At 38.6% G+C, this 21,780-nt stretch overlaps 1 protein-coding gene across 9 annotated transcripts in view; it reads right to left on the bottom strand.

Annotated features, from left to right (window-relative positions):
* Positions 1-21,780, bottom strand: part of CSNK1G3 (casein kinase 1 gamma 3) — a 108,586-nt gene that overhangs the window by 7,953 nt on the left and 78,853 nt on the right. The window contains exons 8-13 of one of the 9 annotated variants that reach the window (XM_026507844.4): positions 21,688-21,772; positions 19,704-19,852; positions 18,351-18,446; positions 14,425-14,520; positions 4,475-4,581; positions 3,884-3,907 (exon numbers count right to left, since the gene is read on the bottom strand). In XM_026507844.4, the coding sequence (XP_026363629.1) occupies positions 3,884-3,907; positions 4,475-4,581; positions 14,425-14,520; positions 18,351-18,446; positions 19,704-19,852; positions 21,688-21,772 (557 nt within the window). The remainder of the gene's footprint in view (positions 1-3,883; positions 3,908-4,474; positions 4,582-14,424; positions 14,521-18,350; positions 18,447-19,703; positions 19,853-21,687; positions 21,773-21,780) is intronic. The other 8 variants (XM_044387354.3, XM_026507845.4, XM_026507846.4 and 5 more) reach the window with 8 other exon arrangements.

Here is a 21,780-nt window from a genome sequence, read left to right as displayed (position 1 = left end):
TTTCTTGTGTTGAGAAAGGATCATGTCTTTTTTTTTTTTTTTTTTTTTTTTAAGCTGCCTACTAAGGCCCTTTGAGATCGGGCACTCGGACTACCTTCGCTCCCACTGGGATGCATTCGCACACGCTAGACACAAATGGGTCACTTCTCAGACCGCCTCACTCTGTCTTTGCGCCACAAGCTGCTCAGCCACGTCCCTCAGACGCCTGCACCCACCTCCTCTGCCAAGTCTACTCATCTTCCAGAACCAGGGCAAACGTGCCCTTACCCGTGAAGATGCCTCTGATCTCCCAGCTGGAAGAGCACATTCCAGTCTCTTCAATCCAGTCACACTGTATCCTAGGAGCTAATCCTGTAATAGCTGGTATTAGACCAAAGATTCTCAATCCTGGGTGCTCCTCAGAATCAGCTTACAAGCTTTTTAAAAATACTGTCAACCAGGGGTGCCTGGGTGGATCAGTCAGTGAAGCGTCTGCCTTCAGCTCAGGTCATGATCCCAGGGTCCTGGGACTGAGCCCCATGTCGAGCTCCCCCTGCTCATACTCTCTCTCTCTGACAAATAAATAAAATCTTAAAAAAAAAATACTGTCAACCAGACCCCCACCACAGAACAATTAAATTGGAAACTCCGATAGCGCAGCCTAAGTGTTAGCGTATGTCTGAAACTCCCCAGATGCTTGTGATTCGAAGCCAGCACTGAGGACCACTACGTGAAAGTTACTGGTGTACTTGCTATCTTTTCTGAGGGAGCATAGGGGCCTTGACTTATCTCTGTAATCACCATGTTACCAAATACACAGTAACTGTTCAGTAAATGTTGGAAAGGGGACACAAAGAGAAATAAAGGTGAAGAAAGATAATTACATACTACTTAAAAACTCAGTAACTAAATCAAAGGAAGCCTTGTTTTCCTAGATTCCTGGAAGGAATGATGAGGGTGATATCACTTGTATCACCTGTCTTGAGAAAAAGAAAATTCTTAGCCACAATAAAGAAGGCAAAATCTCATTACTAATGAATGAGCCATTTTATATGCAGGACAACAGACTATTTTTCATCACTTGGAAATGATCTATCAAGCCCTATAAGGTACTATTCTAGGAACCCTGAGCCTCTAAAATGTCCAATGTGAAATACATTATAATTAATGGGGTGGGGTGAGAGGGGCCTCCGCCAATCACAGGTGAAAACGAAGAAAGAGAGTTGGAAACACAATTTGAAAGGGAATTCTCAGCAGGTTCCTAGAGACCTATAAAATGGTGGGAGAAAGAAGAGAAGCAAGCATGAGATGCAGTTTAGGAAAAAACCACAGTCACAGTCCCTCACCGCAGACTAAGAAGGTACGAGGAATGCAGTGACAACCTTGCGGGAATGTGAGAGTCACCCTGATGAAAGGAAACCAAACGTGAAATGCTGAAAGTTTTTAATCAGTGAGGAGGCAGGGAAGGTCAGAGGATTTCTGTAACCCATCTAGAGTCAGGCTTTACCAAAAGCATGGGTTGCTCTCCATGTTTAAAAAAAATAACAGCTCTGTTAAAATATAATTCGATTATCATAAAATTAATGCTTTTAAAGTATACAATTCAGTGGTTTTTAACACATTCAAACAGTTTTACGTTCATCACCACTATCAAACCTGAAACCACTTCCACTGACCCCCAAAGAAACCACAGAACCTAACCTACTAGCAGCCCCTCCCATCCTCCTCTCCCCTGCTCTAGGCAATCACTGTATTTTTCTATGTTGGCCTATTCTGGACATTTCACATAAACGGAGTCATAAAACACGTGGCCTTTTGTGCCTGGCTTCTTTCACCTAGCATGTTTTCCATTTCATTATTTTACACTGTCGAGTAATACTCCACTGCACTGATACACCACATTATTCAGTCGTAACCATTTAGTACTAAGTCATTGAGGCCTACTGTTTCAGGCACCGGGGATCTTAAGATGAAAAAGGACTTACTTTCATGAAATTCAAGAAGTTTCACAGAGCAGGAGAGAGAGAATAAAATACCAACAGCAGACTTAGGGAACCCATGGAATACAGCATTGGGAATGGTAAACGGGGCAGGTCAAGAGAGACAGGAGTCAGACTATGAGTGGTACGAAGGCCGTGAGCCATGCCAAGGAAGCTGGACTCGAGGCTGTGGAGGACCTCTCCTTCAGGAACAGCTTTCCCACCATACTTGCTTTTTTCTCATCTTCTAACACCTATGACTAGAAACCTAAACCCACAAACATCTATTCACCCACGCCCATGCCAACTAAATAAATTACTACGCCATTCTGCAAAGGCACCTCCACAAAGCATTCCCTGACCAGCCTGCCCATCAGTAACCTTGTTCCTCAGAAGGTCTCAAACAACAAAGGTGTGCTAACACACCGCCATCTTCCCTACTGGCGTGCCATCTACTTAAGGGCCGGGCCGGGTGCAGATTACTGCTGAAATCCAAGCCGTGTAAGTGGTCGCTGAAAACATGGGAAAGGGGACTCGATGTGGCTCAAAGCAGGTGTCTAGGATGAAGTGGACACAGAACAGCCAGTCTCGGCGAAGAGGGTGGGTGTGGAAGTAAAAACCAGGGACACTTGCTGGAAGGACAAGGCTGAAGAGAACGAAGATGGGAGAGGTCGCTGGCAGCTGGCAGCAGGGAAGGAAACAGGGTGGGAACAGCTCCCGGGTACAGGCCACGGGCCGGACCAAAAGGCAGTGCTTTATCACAGCTAACTTCCTCAGCGACCTACAAAGCAGACATTATGAGCTTCAGTTCACAGAGAAGGAAACATGCTTGAAGAAGGTCACTCTAAGTGGCAGAAGCAGGATTCTACGACCCATGCCGGCCGCACAGGACATGCGTGCCCCACTCGGCCACACCACTTTCGGAACCGCGCTTACGACTGCACGAGCAAACATCAACGACGCTATTTGTTCTACTGTAAAAATGCACAAGTACGTAGCTGATTCGTTACATCCTCAAAGCCGCTAGGTCATACTGTCAATAAAGTCGACAGCCAAAAGTGATACACAGGGATACTTGATCACTGCTCTATAAAAAGAAATATCCCCAAAGAGAGTCTCCTCATCTTGCAGCCAGCAAATGAGCATTATGTTGGAATTTATGTAAGGTTCCTTTTGGATAGGAGTAGAATGTTCCAAAATTTGCTACTCTAAGCAACTTTCTTTATTCACTCCCAGGCTCTCTCAAGATTAGCCCTGAAACTGGGAAGAACATACGAAATGTGGCATCACGACTAGAGGCAAATATCAGAGAAGAGTTTAAATCTAACATTAACTCAACTTAATAGGAATATTTTTACATGATATCTGCAATGAGCAGGAACTATTTAGATGAGGACTGCCCTAACACTCTCTAACTATAGTTAATCATAAATTTCTCAGTGTATCCTGTGTGTACTCAATGGCAATACAATTAGTCAACGAAATAGTCATTGGGGTGGGTGAAGGTGAAGGATCTGTTATGTGTATTTGATAATTTTTCCAACAGGAAAAAAGAGAGCTTGAAACTCAAAATCCTGTCTTTCTATTTCAAATCGCAGATGAAGCCTCAGCGTTGCAGGACAAACGCACAAGCACAAGCAGAGTGGGTGTTATCAACAACTCAATTAAAAAGTGCCTCCAAATCTATCGTCACTTGAACAAAAAAAAAAAAAAAAAAAAGTTGCAGCAGGCAAAAGAGCTCCTCAAACAATTATTTCTTGCTTTTCAGACCTAATGCAAATGACACCAAATATTTTTGAACAACTTTGACCAATTGTAATTTCTATGTTGAAAGGTTTTTGGTTTTTTTTAATGAAAAATGATGCTAAATCTTTGAAATTACAGTCAAGGGAGCTATTTCTGCCTGCCTACACTTGAAAACTCACCACATGTTCAACACTTTCTGGCAGCTATACACAAAAAAAAAAAAAAAAAATACAAGGAAAAAGAGAGAGAGAAAGAGGGGGGAAGGGCGGGAGGGGGTGGGAGGGAGGGAGAGAGAGGGAGAGAGATCATCAGAAATAGCCCACATTGAAATTATCACATTGCTTTTCATGCTTACTTTTTTTTCCAAGCAGCATTATCATTTATATTCACAGAAAAACTACTTTAAAACTAATATGAATGCATGCACCGTACTATAAAATTAATACTTATGCTTACAGAAAAAAACTGAGCATCTACCCTACAGAAATAATTTTCATGCATCAATACTCCTAAAAATAAAAAGCCAAAAATGTGCTATTAATTCTAAGAAATTGAGCATAGTCCTTAACTAATTATTTTTGTATTATAAAATATTTACTGAAATAGCACTATTTTAAACTGAGTGATTGAAATAACTAAAAATATCACTTGTTTTGCATGCACCTATTCCCTGAAAAAAATTTCCTGGTATAATTGTACATGACTATAAATCTCAAACATGCACATTTGAAGCACAAAAAGCTACCAAAAGAAGTCATACAAATACATACTTCGTTTCATCCATCACTTCCACTTCCGTAGGGGCTGTAATGGGCGCATTGGAACGTCCTGCAGTAGGGTCATCTGTGTTCAACTCTCCATTTGTCGAGCTTACAACCTGCCAAAAAGGAAAAAAAAAAATTATATATACACAAAGTAACAGGTTATACAATGATAAAAATTAAGGTAAAAATTAAGGTTAAATTAGAAAGTTAATATGCAGAACATAAAACAATTAGTATGTAGTTGGGCTGTTTATAACTGAATATAGTAATAGGTCTAATAGTTTGTTAAAATTCAAGGCCATCCAACATTTGCCTTTCAACTTCCTTCTCATCTTGAAATTTCTGTCTTGTCTCTTTCCCTGTGCTGTGTAAGCTCACTCCTATACTTCGGTCTCAATCAGCTCCCCGAGGTGTGCCCATCTCCAATGGCACCTTGCTACGTCACTAATGATTTCCCTTGCAAACTTCAATCCTGCTCCTTCCAACGGATCCTTCATCCCAGTGTGTAACCACACTTACATCTCCCTCACATACTGCACATTCATCTACCCAGTTGTTCATGCCCAGATCCTAAAATCACGGTGATTCCTCTCTTTGACTGAAACCTCACATCTCATCCATCAGTGGGGCCAGTTAAATCCCCCCCCAAAACACATCCCCAGTCTAATCAGTTGTCCTCACCTCTATTACTCCCAGAACTTTAGTTCAAGCCACCATGATCTCTTATGTGAGTAAGAGCAACAACCTATGAACTGGTCTTCTGCTTTCATCTGCCCCCACCCTCCATTAATGTATTGTCCACACAACAACCACAGCGCTCATTTTAAGATAGAAATGAGATCATGTATAATTAACCTGCTTAAATCTCTTCAAGTACCAACTTCCCATTTCACTTAAAATAAAGATCCATATTCTTTACCCCAATTGACAAAGCCCCCATCTGAATCCTGCCTACCCCTCTGATCTCATACTACCTTCCTCTGTGTTCACTAGCCTCCAACCAGTATGTCAAACTTGTTCCCACCTTAAGGCTTTGGCATTATCTATTCTCGATGCCTGAACAAACTCTCTTTCCACTGATTGGCTATATTCTTATCTTTCAGATTCTCAGAGAACATTTCTAAAGCAGCCCTTTTCTATCATACAAGCTAAGACTTCCATACAGACACACGATGTCATGTCACACTCTACTGTTAACTCTTTGTATAGCATTTATCCAGAGAGATATTTTCCGGGTTGTGCTTCTTTTTTTTTTTTTTTTTTTTAAAGATTTTATTTATTTATGTGACAGAGAGACAGCCAGCGAGAGAGGGAACACAGCAGGCGAGTGAGAGAGGAAGAAGCAGGCTCCCAGCGGAGGAGCCCGATGTGGGACTCGATCCCGGAACGCCGGGATCACGCCCTGAGCCGAAGGCAGACGCTTTAACGACTGCGCTACCCAGGCGCCCCCCGGGTTGTGCTTCTTGACACCCACTCTCGCCTTCTCCTGCTCCATGACAGCAAGAACTTTGGACTGTTCCCCTGCTATATTTCCCCACTAAACCTGGCACAGAACAGGCAATCACTAAATATTCGTTGAAATAAATGAATGCATGCATGAAGAAAATCCTAAAACAAAATAAAAATCATAGCAAAATTCCCACATTCTCCCAAATCCTCTTTGTCCTATAAAGTCACCTTACCGTCCTGTTTCTCGCTTTCCGCACAACTTCTTCAAAACAATAATCTTAACTTATCATTTCCATTTTTATAAAATTTTCCACTCATTTCTCCCCTAATTCTTTGCAATCTGTACTCTGTGGCTACATCAGATTTCTAGTAAGAGTATTCTTGCAGGTTACCGACGATACCTAGAAAAATGTATTCAGTGGCCTTTGCTCGGTCCTCATTTTCCTGTACATTTCTGTATCACTTAGCACCAGCTGATACTCTGGAGTAGACAGGTCTAGAAACAAAGCCTAGCTCTAACACTCACCCGCTATTTGACCCGGGAAAGATACCTCATCGTGCTAAACCTGTGTTCTCAACTATGAAATGGGAAACAGTAGTATCATCCATTTACCAAGACTGACAGGAGGAAATGGAATCACTGTGTAAAGGGCAATGACAGGGATATTCTAAGAGCTCCAGGAATGGTGGCCCTTGCTCCTCAGCCAGTTTTGCCTGCATTCGTGGCTTCAGCTACAACCTCGATGTGAAGGACTTGCTGAGCCCAACCGCTCACCCACATGCTTACCTAGACCACATGGGGTACCTGAAACTCAGTACTTCCAAAACTGAATCTCTCATACTCCTCTCAAATGTGTCATTCCTCCTATTTGTGGTTCCAATTTCTAGTAAACCCTACCATCTTTCCAGAGCTCCAGGCTCAAAACCTAACAATCACCTCTGCTGCTTTCCCTACCTCAGCTCATCATAAGAGAAAAAAATGCTAATATATCAAAGGCCTGGACAGCAGATTCACAGCTGACTACTAGACTTAACAGGTCCATTTACAGAGCCCCATTTTACTGAAACTTAACTAATTCTCATGTTCTTACCAGAGACCACACAATGTGCCAGGTACCGTTCCAAGAACCTGGAAAACCACAAGAAAAACACCCCTGCCCTTGTGGACCTGACATTCCAGTACACAGAAACAGGCCTCTCACCCCACAACTCCGAGAAAAGTCACTAGAAGTCAACCAACGAATCTAGATGAATGCAGGATTACGGAGGCTGAGTTACCTGCACCCTACGCAGAACAAGTACTTAGAAATGAACACTGCACTTGTGCCCACAGCGGGAAGCACACAGAACTGCCCTGATCGCTGTTAGAGACAACCAAACCAAGGAAAGGAATACCCCTGGGTCTCAGTCCGCTGCTCTGCTTTGGGGCACCTGCTTCCTCCTTTCTGGCATTCTAGTGAGTTCCATGTCAATTTTTCTCTTTATTTCTCACTCTTTCTGAAAACATTTAACAATCATTTTTGTTCTAATTATCAAACATAAAAATTCTTTATTCTTCATTTTTAAAACGTCAGAGCTCCTACGCTGAATTGGAAAGGAGCTAAAAAGCAGGATTCTTACCTTACACTTTTGTATTCATCATTATCTGTAATTAGCAGAATGCTTTGCATGCAGAAGATAAACAGCTCACTGAACAATTTCCATTGCTCTTCCCTCAACGTGATATTCATGGGTTTCTTTTCCTCCTTTGCGTTCAATGGCCCGAGAGAGCAGGAGGGACCCCATTTCAAACTACAGGTAGCTCCTTGAACATGCCTTCTCTGACTTTAAGCGGCATAATTGAAAATTCATAACCCAAGTGTTCTAAATTTCCAGCAAGAGCAACGTATGAACACGGTAATTATATAATCTGACTTACTTCAATTCACAGAAAGTCATACCTGATTTTAATAAGCTTTATTTTAGTGAAATGTTTCAAATCTCATTCCACCTGGTTGACCATACCGGAAGGAAATAAAATCTTCATTTATGTATTTTTTTAAATGTAATTTCTCTTTGGTTTCCCAGTTTCCCTAACTCTCTGAGTAAAGGCTAATATACTGGGCTAAGAACAAAATCAACGTGGTAACAGAGTCTTCCTATAAAAGTGGCTTAAATACTGGTGACGTGAAGAGTATATCAGGGCATTAAAATTGTTTTCACTTAAGAAAACTAGTATCTTTTAGCCAAGGGATTTTACACAGAAAAAACAAAGACACAATATTATAAATAGCATGTCATTATATTCCTAGAAACCTAAATCAACCAAACAAATATGCACAAATTATTTTTATAAACCAAATGCTTAAGAATGATTCCACTTAGGTAAAATTTCTAGAATTATAACTTAAAGTAGAACATAGGAGTCTCTGAAATATTGGTGCTCATCAGCTGATTTTTCTAAAGAAAGCCTAGCTAAAAATGACAGCTGCTTTGAGGTTTGACATTTAAAAAAATAATTCAGGGGCGCCTGGGTGGCACAGCGGTTAAGCGTCTGCCTTCGGCTCAGGGCGTGATCCCAGCGTGATGGGATCGAGCCCCACATCAGGCTCCTCCGCTATGAGCCTGCTTCTTCCTCTCCCACTCCCCCTGCTTGTGTTCCCTCTCTCGCTGGCTGTCTCTATCTCTGTCAAATAAGTAAATAAAATCTTAAAAAAAAAAAATAAAAAAAATAAAAAAATAATTCAGGTGTTTTACAGGGCTTTTGTGCTTGTTGTTCTTAAAGAAATTTTTTCTGATAGTCCCACTTTGATAAGAAACTTAGTACAGTTCTTATTTTAAGATGTTACCAAAAAATAAAGTAAATAAAAAGGCATCCAGGTGCAGGGTTACTTTTAGTGTACCATAGTTTAAGGGGAGTGGGTGTGGAAAGGATGGGAGAGAAATGATGGTCCACTTGATGGCTGCCTGCCACATCTAATTCCAAAAGAAGTCATTCGCATAGACTTTTGAGTACAAAGATAACACAGGGTATCCTTGTAGTCAATGACTTTATAAGGCCAATTAATTTACTTCCCAAACACAATGAGTTCATACAAATTAGTTACAGTGCCACCTTCCTAATTTCTATTTGAGTTAGTGTAAGCATGCTACCAAGTGCAGAGTAGAGGCTCACTATCTTAACCAGATCTCCTTCTAGCCAATAAATACATCGGAAAGACTAAAATGTTATATATCTTACTTACGCCTTAAGCTTTTTCTAAAAGCCATCTATACGAAAGTACAGTAATAAATGAGATATAGTTAAGAGTAATTTCCAAAGAGTTTTCTGGACCCGTGCTAGGGTTCACATATACTACATGAAACCAACTTTCTTACATATTCTAAAACCCAGAGCTAGACTTATAAGTGATCTTCTTGATATTCCAACTGATGACCTGAAGGCACAGTGAGATTCTCACCGACTTTCAGCAAAGATAAACCAAGTGGATTTTCAATCTGACTTTCACTTACAGAAGTACTAAGCAGAGCACTATACTCTGAGTATTTCAGCCTTCGGAGCCGTTACTGTAAATGTTACGGTAAAAGGATATGAAAATAAACGTGTAATGCTGATTTACCCCAGTAAATTTCTTAAGCTAAACTGACAGAGCTGAGCTGGACACTACCTATCTCCAAACCGCACCCAACTACTCTCCTGACACAAACGCTCTTTCACGGATTGCAGCGCCCTGGAAAATGGAACAGAAAGAAACGACTGCACTCATCACTCAACTCTCCCCCTTGTTAGTACCCGTGTGTTTTGAAAGCTGTGAGCGCGCAAAGTGAACGTGGTCACGGGAAGAGAAAGAGGAGTATGAACGACGAGCACGATGGAGGCCGGGCTGAGGCGTGGCCCCCGCTGCTCCTCTGACCTGTAACCACACGTTTCCTACCATTGCCAGATACGTTGGTCTCACTCTCGTCTGCTACCCTCCCCTGCGTGTGTACGTCTCAAGTTACACGGACGAAAATCCCAGGGTGCCCAGCACCACAGGGGATGTTCGTCCTTCGCTTCCACACACGGAGCCTGGCCGCACAACACGGCGGCTCCCCACGGGGGCTCTCGCTCAACCGTGTCCTTGAACTGCAAGCACCGGCTGTGCGACTAGCGGAGATCTCCCAACGACCGGGACCTCCACCGCACGTGAAGTCGTTTTCCGGTGGCGCCCTTAACATGTCTTCCTCCCTCAGCTCGAAATTGCCGCTCCGCCTCCCAGGACCGGGCTTTCGGTTGACCTTGAGCTCAGAGGAGCCGTGCTCCGGCGAAAGGCACAGTTCCCATGGGGTTCCAAATGAGACTGCCTGCCGTCAGGGGTCCATGTGAAACCATGTCATTTTGGAGCTCCGGTTTGCCAGGCAGAGACACATCAAAAAGGGGCAAGTGACATGACCTTCCCCCTCAGCCCTGACACACTAAATTCAACCTTCTAATTATCTTGCAAATCCTCTCAGTTCTCCTCATCTCGGCTGCCCATCACTTTCCCTCAGTTGGCCTTCTCAGAGCTGTGTCCCTGCCTTAGACGTGTTCTCCCTTCAGTCTAGTCTCCAACAAAAGTCATCCTTAGAAAAAACACTAATAGAGTTACCTTGCTTATCTAATTCTCTTTACGGCTACCCAATATCCTCAAATGAAGTCCAAATGTAATAACGAGACCTATTAGGTCCTTCATGACTTGCCTCCTGCCTACCTCTCAGCCTCATTTCTCAATACACACACCAGCTTGACTGGACTGGACTGTAGTCAACTGCTCACGATGTCTCTCTCTTCTCCACCACCTTAATGTGTGCTGCTTTCTGGCCTCGCACGGTCCTCTCTAGATCCCTTCCATCAGCTAACTCCTCCTACTGATGCTTTACTTTAGAAACAGGTGAAAAAACAGAATACAAAAAGGTTTCGCTTTTACCAGGAAACCTTACCCCACCAAACCCATGTTAGATGCTTCGCTATACGTTCTCCGCTTACCACACCACCTGCTTAATAAACCTTCCCACTGGCCGAAAGCTGCACGGGGACAGGCACCCTATCTTTGTATTCTTCCTTTTATTCAAAGACTCCAGTACAATGACTAGTACCTCCTGTAGACATGTATATATATTTGCTGAATAATGACTGGCCACGAAACTGAAAGTGCTAGGTCTAAGTTTCTCAGCCACGTTTATTACCAAGGATTCGAAAGAGAGCAGAGAGGAAGACACCCGATTGTCCTGTGAGCTTTTCCAAAACACATAAAAGCCAAGAACAAATTCAAAATATAGTCTTCAGATATTTGAATATAATTTTTAATTTCTTGTGTGGGAAAAGTTTATCAAACGTGTAGCTGGAGCCTTCTGGTCAGTGGATTAACATGATTACACTAAAGATAAAGAATAAAATTAGATAAATTCCAATTTGACAATGCTTTTTTGGGGCCGTACGACTAGACTTCACTTCCCAGAGACTAATCAAGTTTCTTTATCTGAAAAAGCAATAGATATTCTAGTATTTAGTACTTCATAAGGCCCACCTTCTATGCTAAATACTTTTTAAACTAAGTTCTCACAACAAAATCATGAGGTAGAAGTATTATTAATATTTCCATTTTACCAGGGCACCTGGGTGGCTCAGTCAATTAAGTGTCTGCCTTTGGCTCAGGTCATGATCCCAGGATCCTGGGATCGAGTCCCTCATCCGACTCCGTGCTCACCAGGGAGCCTGCTTCTCCTTCTGATCCTCGCGTTCTTGCACACTCTGCTCTCTCTCTCCTTCTCTCTCTCAAATAAATAAATAATCTTTAAAAATCTGAAAAAAAATTCCAATTTACTGAAAAATAATCTGTGGCATAAGATTTTAAACTCGAATTTGACTCTGGGGCTTGTGCTCTTAAATACAATGACATCAACTTGGCAATCCAGATGTCTGACCGGTAATACATATAGTAATTCTGGAAAAACAAGGAGTTCAAATTTAGACTCCACCATTCAGTTCCTTTTGAAAGCACACCTGAAATAATGAATATCCGAGGATCCTTCTGCAAGTCAAAACAGCAAGAGGTCTCATTTCTCAGGTCACCTGGAAGCAGCCCGGAATGCTTTGTGGTGCCGCACTGAGAGCCGATCTGAGCTCCAGGAAAACACTGCAGTGATAGATGAGGGACGAATGCCAAGGGCCCCAACTCGCTTATTTGGGGTAACTTCTAATTCTGCTTCCAAATATCCTAAATCTGTACCATATTTATTTCTCACCAGACAGCTATCAACTTATCATGGGAATGTCTTTCCTGAGAAACTATTCAATGATAGGATCTTAGCATTTGCTGAAGGCTATTTTTTTTAATTGCCATATAAAGTCTTTGCATCTCCTATAAAGTCAACACTGGAAATTGTCCAATAGGTAGTGTAATGATCATCACACAAAGAATCTCAAGGCAAATTATTCTCACACTTTTCTATTAATAAATCTCTATCTCTTCCCTTTATCTCTTCCCTTTATCAGACAATGAGAATGACTGAATACGTTGTTTCCCTTCCTTTGTTCAGAATCAAATGTACTATTCATTTATTATAATGATCACATTAGCTTAGATTTTAGGCACTTTGCTCTCCTCTTATTACTAGCTTTAAATTACAATTTCATTAGCCCAATTATACAAGTGTCATATTGTGACTTTACAAACTTTTTATATGCGCCAGATATAAAGCATAAATGAAGTCAATATTTTAGGACAGAACAAGATTCAGGCATGAGCCTACCTAGGCTGTCAGTAAATTTTTCACAAGTTAAGCTTGCTTAATGTCCATCATTTCAGGTTAGTTAATGGTGTGAAATATATTTAGGAAGTCAATGAAAATAGTGTAAAATGTTTTGTTTTACTTATGTATTACTAAAATTCTAGTAAGTAAAACTGATCATGTATTGAATATTAGGATGAAGCCAGATACGTAGTCTCCGCAGGCAGAGAGGCTTTAAAGAGATGGTGAGAAAGGAAGAGAGTGGAAATGTCTCTTGGGGAACAGATGAAAAAAAGAGAACATACAATACTCGAGTGATGAGCCAATAATCAAACTCACCTACCCTGTGATAGTCTGAAGACCCCATGAGCCACCTCTGGGAATCCCACAGAGTAAGAAAAAATTAAGAAAATAACACATTTGTCGTAAGGGTGCCGAAATGGCCGGAAAGCTTTCTAATAGTGTCGTAACTGTGGCAGATATCCCTGAACACTGGACAAGACACCTGCTATCGTAACATACAACACTTAGAAACGTGTAAACGTATACAGACACACACACCATCCAGTTTGTGTTATGAAACTAAATATTATTTGCTCTATTAACTTTTCCAAAGATATGAATTGGGGTCATAAAAATTTTTTACAATTCAGGCATCCTTGCCTCTAAGACCTCTTCAAATACCCCTGTTACACAGGACTGAAGGGTCCACAGACTACAAAGTTCTATAAAAATATTTGGTTACATACTTCAAATTACCTCTAAAATTTCATGGTGAGAAAAACATGAGAACTTAAAAGATTTAATCAAGAACTAACTTTTAGAATTCAAATCAAGAAAGAATAAAATCCAGAGCAGAGATCCAACAGACTAAATATATATACATACTAAGAAAAATGCAAATTTGGTAAAACATGATGGAAAATTATTCAAGTGGAAATATGTGGAGGAAAAAAATCAAAACTTTTAAAGGAAGTTCTAAATTGAAATGGACGGAGATAACATTTATTATCTCAATTACTTTAAACCAGCATTTAAATTACCTCAAGCTAGCATTTTAAAAGAAATTGGAGACTTGGTAACCTTTCCCTTTCTATAAGTAACATAAAAGATGAAAATTTAGGGGGCATGGGAGGGCAAGATAAGGTATTCTAACGGCACAGAGGGGGGGGATGAACACTGCAAAAAAATAAAGGACTGCTTTAAATTTTTAGAAATATCCAGAAAATTGAGGGGAGTATTTAATAAATACTCATTCTTGAAATTATTTTCTCCATCTGATATTTTCTAGAAACAAAATATACCATTTTAGCAGTTGTGGTCATGTTTATTTGACCAATTAATCAGAAAGTATATGCTGAGTATTAAGGATAAAAAATTTCCTATCTATTTAACTGACTGGAGTTTAAAGAAGGAAAATCGATGAAAGGGAAAAAGTTATAGTTACTTACAGCATTTAAAAAGTCTGAACCTATTACTGAAAAATCAAGCTTAACACGTATTTCAAGTAATACAGTTTGATTTTCTAACCTGTTGTATGATTTACTTAAGTATTATTGCATATACTTGCAAAAATGAACAAAGGCAAAATCGTAGTATCCGTGGTGGTCTTTCTAGACCATGTTAATTTTGCTTTTTGGTTAAATACAAAGGAAGAGAATTATGGAGAGTTCAGCAACAAGTTTTTCATTAGGATATGAAGTCATGCCATGAGTTCCAAAAAAGGGTTAGTCGTATAAATTTGGGAAATAATCACTCATGCAAAAATCAGAAAATACCTGTACCGAGCCACCATGTCTGTCTGCTGCAAGGTGAGCTCTCAAATGGTGGGGATTTGCCTGCTGGGAGTCCCAAGCTGCCCTGTGGTCTGCCGACTGCCATTTATTTAATTTATGTGGCATGCGTGGAAGAAGAAAAACCCAATATGTTAAACATCTCATCCTTATAATATAGAAAACAAACGTATAAAAGGAAATTTAAAATACCCTTGCTATTCTGAGTCACAGATGCAATTATCTTTGCATACTGGATGTGGAGAGGAATTTGTCACATGGCTACCATTAGGTAATGATCAACCACAAAAATAAAACAGAACCATAGATTTTGTTTTTTTTGCTTTTAAGTTATTTTTTTTAGTAATAAAGTCTATGTAACATTTTTTTTTTTGATGTAGCGTTCCATGACTCATTGTTTGCATAGATTTTAGAAGTCAAAGGGCTTTAGATATCATATGCTCCACCCTCCAATTTTATAAACGAAGTTAACAAAGAACCAGGGAGGTAAAAACGATGTGCCCAGGAAAGCATTCCAAATAAATCTTCTAAGTACTAAAATGCCATCCACTATATTTTCTTACAGTAGAGGTCCCCCTTGGTTTCCTGATGAGGAACAACTTCTAGCAAGGTTTTAAAAAAATAATCTTTAAAGAGCTGTACTTTGATCCTAGAAAACTTTTCCCTCTTGCTCAGTACCATGTTTCCGATTGTGAGGTTACTATGAGAAAAGAGAAAAGTTCTTTGAAAAGTGACAAGTGTTATACAGAAGAACACTATGAGGCTATGAAAAGCAACTTTTTTTTTTTTTATTAAGTGACAATCCTACTTCATATGAATCCCTTTGCTTCCCTGGCCTCTTTTTATCTGGTTCAAATTAAGGAACCCATTCCCATGATAGGCTGATAATTCCTGAAGCTTTTACATGACTTGGCAAATTGGCATGGCAATAACCAGAAACTGAAAATAATCTACTAGTAGAATTAGGAGTAGCTGCTTAATAGGGGTCAGTTTTTATGTTTCAGGAAAATGTGGACAGCACTAATAAAAAGATGAGGAAGGAATGCTTTAGCTGCTTTGCGTGTGTTATCCCATTCTGAGACAGACAGTATCATCCTCACTTCAGTGATAAAGAGACCGAGACTTTAAATACTTGACTAAGGTCAAAGACATTGCAAGAAGCACAGCAGGGATTCAAGCTCAAGAGCCCACTGCTCTGCCAGTAGTACTAACTAGCTCCTTAATACAATGACAAACGTTTAAAGTCTTCGGTGCTCTTTTCTTCTCTTCCTTTTCAACCTAAGTCAAGAAAAACTTGCCGACAACAACAACAACAAAAAGACACTTGCCACAAAGTGCCAAGTATATTGGGCTGTTGGGAGCGTGAGCCCATCAGTGGCCAGAGCAGGCCTATGGGAGAAGAGATGCTAAGTCCAAATAGGCACAATGAAGAAATGTTCTGGCACCATGCTTCCCAAATTAAACTGTACAATGCAAAATTACATAAGAAGTATGAAAAGGCATGAAGTCTATCATCAAAGCAATTACGACAGTTCTAGGTCCTTTTCACTAAACCCTCTGCGCTCATGACCAGAATTTAGCAGGTGTGTAGCTTAAACTAAGATAAATTAGATGAGATTAAATCTAAAGAGGAAGAAAGAATGAAAAGGATGCTAAAATGGAGACAAACACCTAAATACTGCCTAGAACAACAGGTAACACATAAGGGTCACGGACTTCTTTAAGAAGACAGGAACAGCCCTCCAGCCTCTCCTCAGAACCAACATGCATCTAACACTTTAAAATGTCAGGAGATCCTGAACTTCAACCATCAACTCTAGGTGACAAACTGCTTCTCTGGGGTCACTGCAACATTTCAGTCATTTAACTAAATGTTCTTCTTTTGCAATTGTCAATTTTGAGTTTCTCATATACCTAAAATATTTACTGCTTCCCTGATGTTTAGGAAAACTTTTTGGGATATACAACTTTTCTATTATGATGACAGTCTGAATACACAGGTTTCAAATTTAATACATTAGCTACCCTAAAGGGTTTCCTGAAAAAACACAAAACAAAAAAGAAACAAAAAGAAACATCGACTCCCTACATTTAGTGTAACAAGGACTACACAAATAAAACATAGGTCCCATCTAGCTCGGAAGACAAGCCTGAAACACGGAGAAAGTTAAACTTGAAGATATTTGAATTATAATTGAATTCAACATTAAAAGAAGAGTTTCACTTATTACAATAACCTAACAGCTCAAGAGGTCATCTCCAGAGAACATGAATTATTGATAGTCATCCCACTGAGAAATTAATTCTGATGTATAAAACACGAACTCCAAAGTCTTGACTTTGGAACCATTTCTTTCTATACACAACATCTTACCAGAGTATTCAAAACTATCAACTAGTAATTTATGTCTGAAGAAATTTATATATAAGATCCTTTATTGCCCCAATTTTTCTAAGGCAAAATTCTAAAACTACTCTGTTTTAATTGGCTGTACTTTAAAGCATAATATTGTTAACTATCCCCTAAATGGAACATTTTATTTGCTCTGATTTTTATTGTGCTGTGTTCTTTCCTTTGATTTTCGTCTCTTGTTTAACTCACTTGAACTCCGGTGGATAAAAGATATAAGAGTAAGAAAGGATATAGCACATTATCCTTTCCCAGAAAGGGTTATAAGTGAAAATTCTAAAGACACTATTTAACTCCCAATTAGCAAAATGTAGGTCAAAGATGGATTAAAATCAAGCTTCTTTTTACAAAAAAGAGAAAGGTGGAAGCATCACTCAAAAATTTCAACAGCTTTCAATTACCTTACCCAGGAAATACAAACTCTTCACTCTCTATTTCTCTGCTATGCCTTGCCTAGAACCTATTCTCTGCTCAAAGCAAACTGAAATGCTCACTAATCCTCAAACAAACTACATTTTTAAACTTCTGCTTCCTATTTTACACTGTTCACTCTCCCCAAAATACCCTTATTCCTTCATTTGCCTTTAAAAAAATTCCATTCATCCTTCAGGTTCATCTCAAACACCATCTTCTCCATAAAATCTTTACAGATCCCCCATATTTCAATGATCTTCTGCGGCACTTTATTAATATATTTCATGTGACAGAGGTTACACTGTTTGGCAATATAGTTATGAGTTTATCGTAATAATCATGATAACAGTAACACCAGCCATGAGAGTTGAGATTTACTGAATGCCTATAGGAATTAACAAGCATTATTCTGTTTTGCAGATAAGAGAAGTAAGGTCTGGGAAGACAGAGTAATTTGTCTAAGATCAAGTCATATCCAGGTCTGTCTGATTCCAGAGACTGAGTGAGCTCTTAGCCACTCATTACAAAATAATTTCTTATAGGTTAGGCTGTTTTCCTTACTTGTGCATTTCTGCAACATGCCGAATAGTAGCTTTCAAATAGCAGAAACTCAGCAAATAATTTATTGAGCTAAACTAGACTGTAGTTAGAAAGATCAACTGCCATTATAATTTATTCCAACAAGGTATCCAAACACTTCCACTCTAATAGAGTATCAAATATTGCTCAAAGTTTATACTAATTTATACCACTAATTAGAAATTTATCATTAAACATTTTCACGTGATTTTTAAACTAGTAAAGAGATAACGTTAGGGGGAATTGGTTTATTTGTTGCAAGCCTATGCATTTTCAATCCTTAATATGCATGTGTCTAGCATCTGTCTTATCTATTGAAGAAAAAAATGTATTTCAGTCCTTCAATATCTATCTACCTGTGTAGATATATGCTCCCATACACACATGCGCATAGGCACACCTGTAAAGCTATCATCTGGGCATGGAAAAAAACCAAATGTATTTTTCAACTGTCAGAATGTAACACAGAAGCAAATCAAGACATTCCATATCTGAAAGGGCAGCAAACCTGGTTTTTGGATTGTTGCATCTTATCTCTGTGTTGATGTGCTTCTCTGTTTGATGACAGAGCAGGATCTTGCTGAACTGCACCCACTGGAGTAGGCTACAATACAAGAATTAGCATCAGTTCATTCTGTTTCAGAAGTCGTATTCGAAATTATTCAGCTGCTTCATGGAATCAAGGAAATAATAAGACACGTAGAGTAAAGCCGTGCAAAATGATATCATTCTCGAAACATGTCACTAAAAATACCAAGTTAAAACGAGAATAGAGCTACTTTTTACATTGTTTTCAAAAATGTTTAAATACTTTATCAAGTGTTCACTTTTGTATCAATAAAAGACTTTCTAATGCTGTCTTTACTTTCAGGTTACTTTTTCATATCAGAAAGATGAAAGTGTATTTATGTCTCATTTGCAAAGCTAATATATAAACAGAATAAATCATTTTAAGAAAATAAGGACATGATTTTTAAAATAAGCTAATAAAATGGCTTATTGTCAATATTCTCAGGAGAGACTTACAAAAATTTTTACTTTTCAAATATGTTTCCAATTCAATATAAACAGTTTAAGCACAGTTTATTCAGATTTGCATCACAGATACCATATACAGTCAAATCACTGTGGATCTAAGAGAAATATAACCTAAACACTTAAATAAGTCAATTGTTCAAAAATACCTAAATCTGAGAGTTTGGTGGTTCCACATATGGATAAAAATTCGCCAACTGCAAACCACAATTAAAAAAGTTTTGTAAGACTTTCTTACTTATTAAAAAAAAGAAACTAGTGAGAATAAATATTTTGAAAGTTGTCTCTTCAAAGAAAGAATTTTATGACATGTCCCTTTAAGTGATGAGCACCAATCCTGCAGTTATAGTCAAGACTAATTTTTTTAAGTTAAAAAACTTGTAACAGTTTTAAAAACCCAAAACATGCTCCAATTTTTAAGTACCAGTCTATTCAAGACATAACCTAAAACTGCTAGTATAAACAAAAACCTATATTTTTAAATTACAAATGTTTTGAGAAATGGCTGAAATACACACAAGACTAACTGATCATTTAATGTAACAGGATATTATACCAAAAAATTATATCTGACAGTAAGAAATAAATCACGAATGAAAAGATGAAAATAACTCATTACTTTAAAAAGCAGGGGGTCCAAATATAGGGTTTTTATAAAATTCAAAGAATAATTTTAGTATAATGCTGCCTAAAATGCCCATGAAGATGAAATAAAATGAATCCTTTAAAAAAATTATTTGTACTCAACTCTTTCCACTGAAGAAGGTGTACTGTGGGGAAAAAAGTACTACAAATAATCTTTCGTTATATAGCACAGAGTACTCACCAACTGTTTACCAATCCAGTCATACTCATAATCAAACATATATCCTTTTCGATCAAACAAGTCAGTAAAAAGCTTTCTTAGGTAGTCATAGTCTGGTTTTTCAAAAAAATCTAGCCTTCTTACATAACGAAGATAAGTTGCCATTTCTTCTAGAAAGGAATAAAAATTATTCTGATTATACTTTTCTATATACTCATTAAAATTATTTAAATGTCTAAAAACTAAAACATGTTATAAAAACATGAAAAGGTAACAAAATTCTACTGCAATTTAAAATTTTAGGAATTTAATCACAATGAAATTAAAAAGGAGAAGAGAAGAGAAGAAAAAAATAGGGTCAAAAGAGAAACGAGAGGTTTTATTTAACAAATATGTTTGCTTCATTTCATTAGGAAAGGCTAAGATTTTTATTTTACGTTGTTATTTTGAATAGAAACCTTGGATAGTACTAAAGATTTGAAAGCAACTTAATAACACATAATTACTTAAACACAAGCACCGTACTCCGCTCATAAACTTAAAAATTTATTTAAAATATTGATGGGAATTGATTTATATATAAATGAAAGCATCTGCACTAGCTTGATGGATTTCTTTTACCATCAGGCACATTCACTAACTGACCAACAGAGGATTCAAACTCCTAACCTGGGCCATGAGCAGAATTCTAACCAAACAAAATAAAGCTCAGAGATCTCAGAAATAAGACACAGCAGCAGGGTTTAATTTTACTTTTAATTTCTGGTCATACAACAATTATTTGGTAATATATAAATTTCTCTGTGCCGCTGTAATTCCCAAAAGTTTTAGAGATAAGTATTTTTCTTAAAGATCCTACTTTCCTAAAGGAAAAGAAAGACAAAGCCACAGAAATCAACAGGTAGAAATGGTGAGCAATTCGTAAAAGAGGGTTTCACCATCACGGCACAGAAAATCACTGTAGTGAGAGATGGAAGATTACTCTCAGGCATTTTTCTGATTCAATTCACTGACAGTGGCCAGTGAGAACAGGATTGTGCACAGCCCGACGGGCAATGAGAGTGGCACCCAGTGACCTTCCTCCCAGGATGACTCTCACTATTCCGTGTTCTAGCTAATTACCTGGTTAAGGGACTCTGACGCCCCCATTTTATCCTGCAGAAATGTGTATGTGCTTCATAATAACACATAGCCAGTCTGCCTACAGCTACTCTGCTAGTGTTTATTTTTTTTTAATCTTCCAGTTCTAGATGTTACAGCAAAGACGAAAAATATACAATTAAAGTTTGCTGTCAAGGAATAACGTAAGCGAACGTGAGGAAGGGCTACCTGAGACCACGCTGCTTGCTGATAGCACAGCAGTGACGCCAGCATGGTACAGGAGGACGTGCGATACTGAAGTGAGGCATGAACTCAGTCTTGGACCTTCAGGTTTGGTTCACTTTCTGCTTAACTACATTAGCAACACATTATTCTTATTCCTTAATTATTTAGGAATCTTAAGTAAATTTTTGTTGGCTTAATCTGAGTTGCCAGAACTCCACGTGGAAGTAAAACTATTTTTATAAAGCTCCCCAATGTAATATTAGCCTAGAAGTACTAAGGTTTGTAAGATCTTAATGTACTTTGAAGACTAAATCATACATCACACACCTCCTTTGAGCTTGACAATGAGGCTCAAATGACTAACACTGTGCACCAAAACTATAAGCTGGCATTTCTCAGCAAGCATTTTAACTTATCAAAAGTATGTCACTGATATTTTAGCTACTATTGGTCAACACTACCAAAAAGGGGGATTTTCTTATATTAATTCCATCTTAACAGAGCAAATATACCAATTGTCCTTTTGGTCTACACATCAAATGCTGACATCTTTTAAATCATACTTTGAACACATTTTTTTTATGCATGAAAACCAGTCATTATAAACCTGAGCAACGGAAGTTAACTGCTCTAGTTTTCTGTGTATAAGCACAGGTACCAGTGTGGTGTTATTCATTACCTGGAAAATTTTCACATAACACTTCTATTGGTGTGGCTCGTTTTGTATCTCCAATTTTCTGATACCTCTCTTTTAAGGTGTCAGCCTAAAACA

The sequence above is a fragment of the Ursus arctos genome, unplaced genomic scaffold (genome assembly GCF_023065955.2).
Source record: "Ursus arctos isolate Adak ecotype North America unplaced genomic scaffold, UrsArc2.0 scaffold_5, whole genome shotgun sequence".
Taxonomy (NCBI): domain Eukaryota; kingdom Metazoa; phylum Chordata; class Mammalia; order Carnivora; family Ursidae; genus Ursus; species Ursus arctos.
The sequence above is the reverse complement of the archived record's forward strand: the minus strand, read 5'-3'. Positions and strand labels throughout refer to the sequence as shown.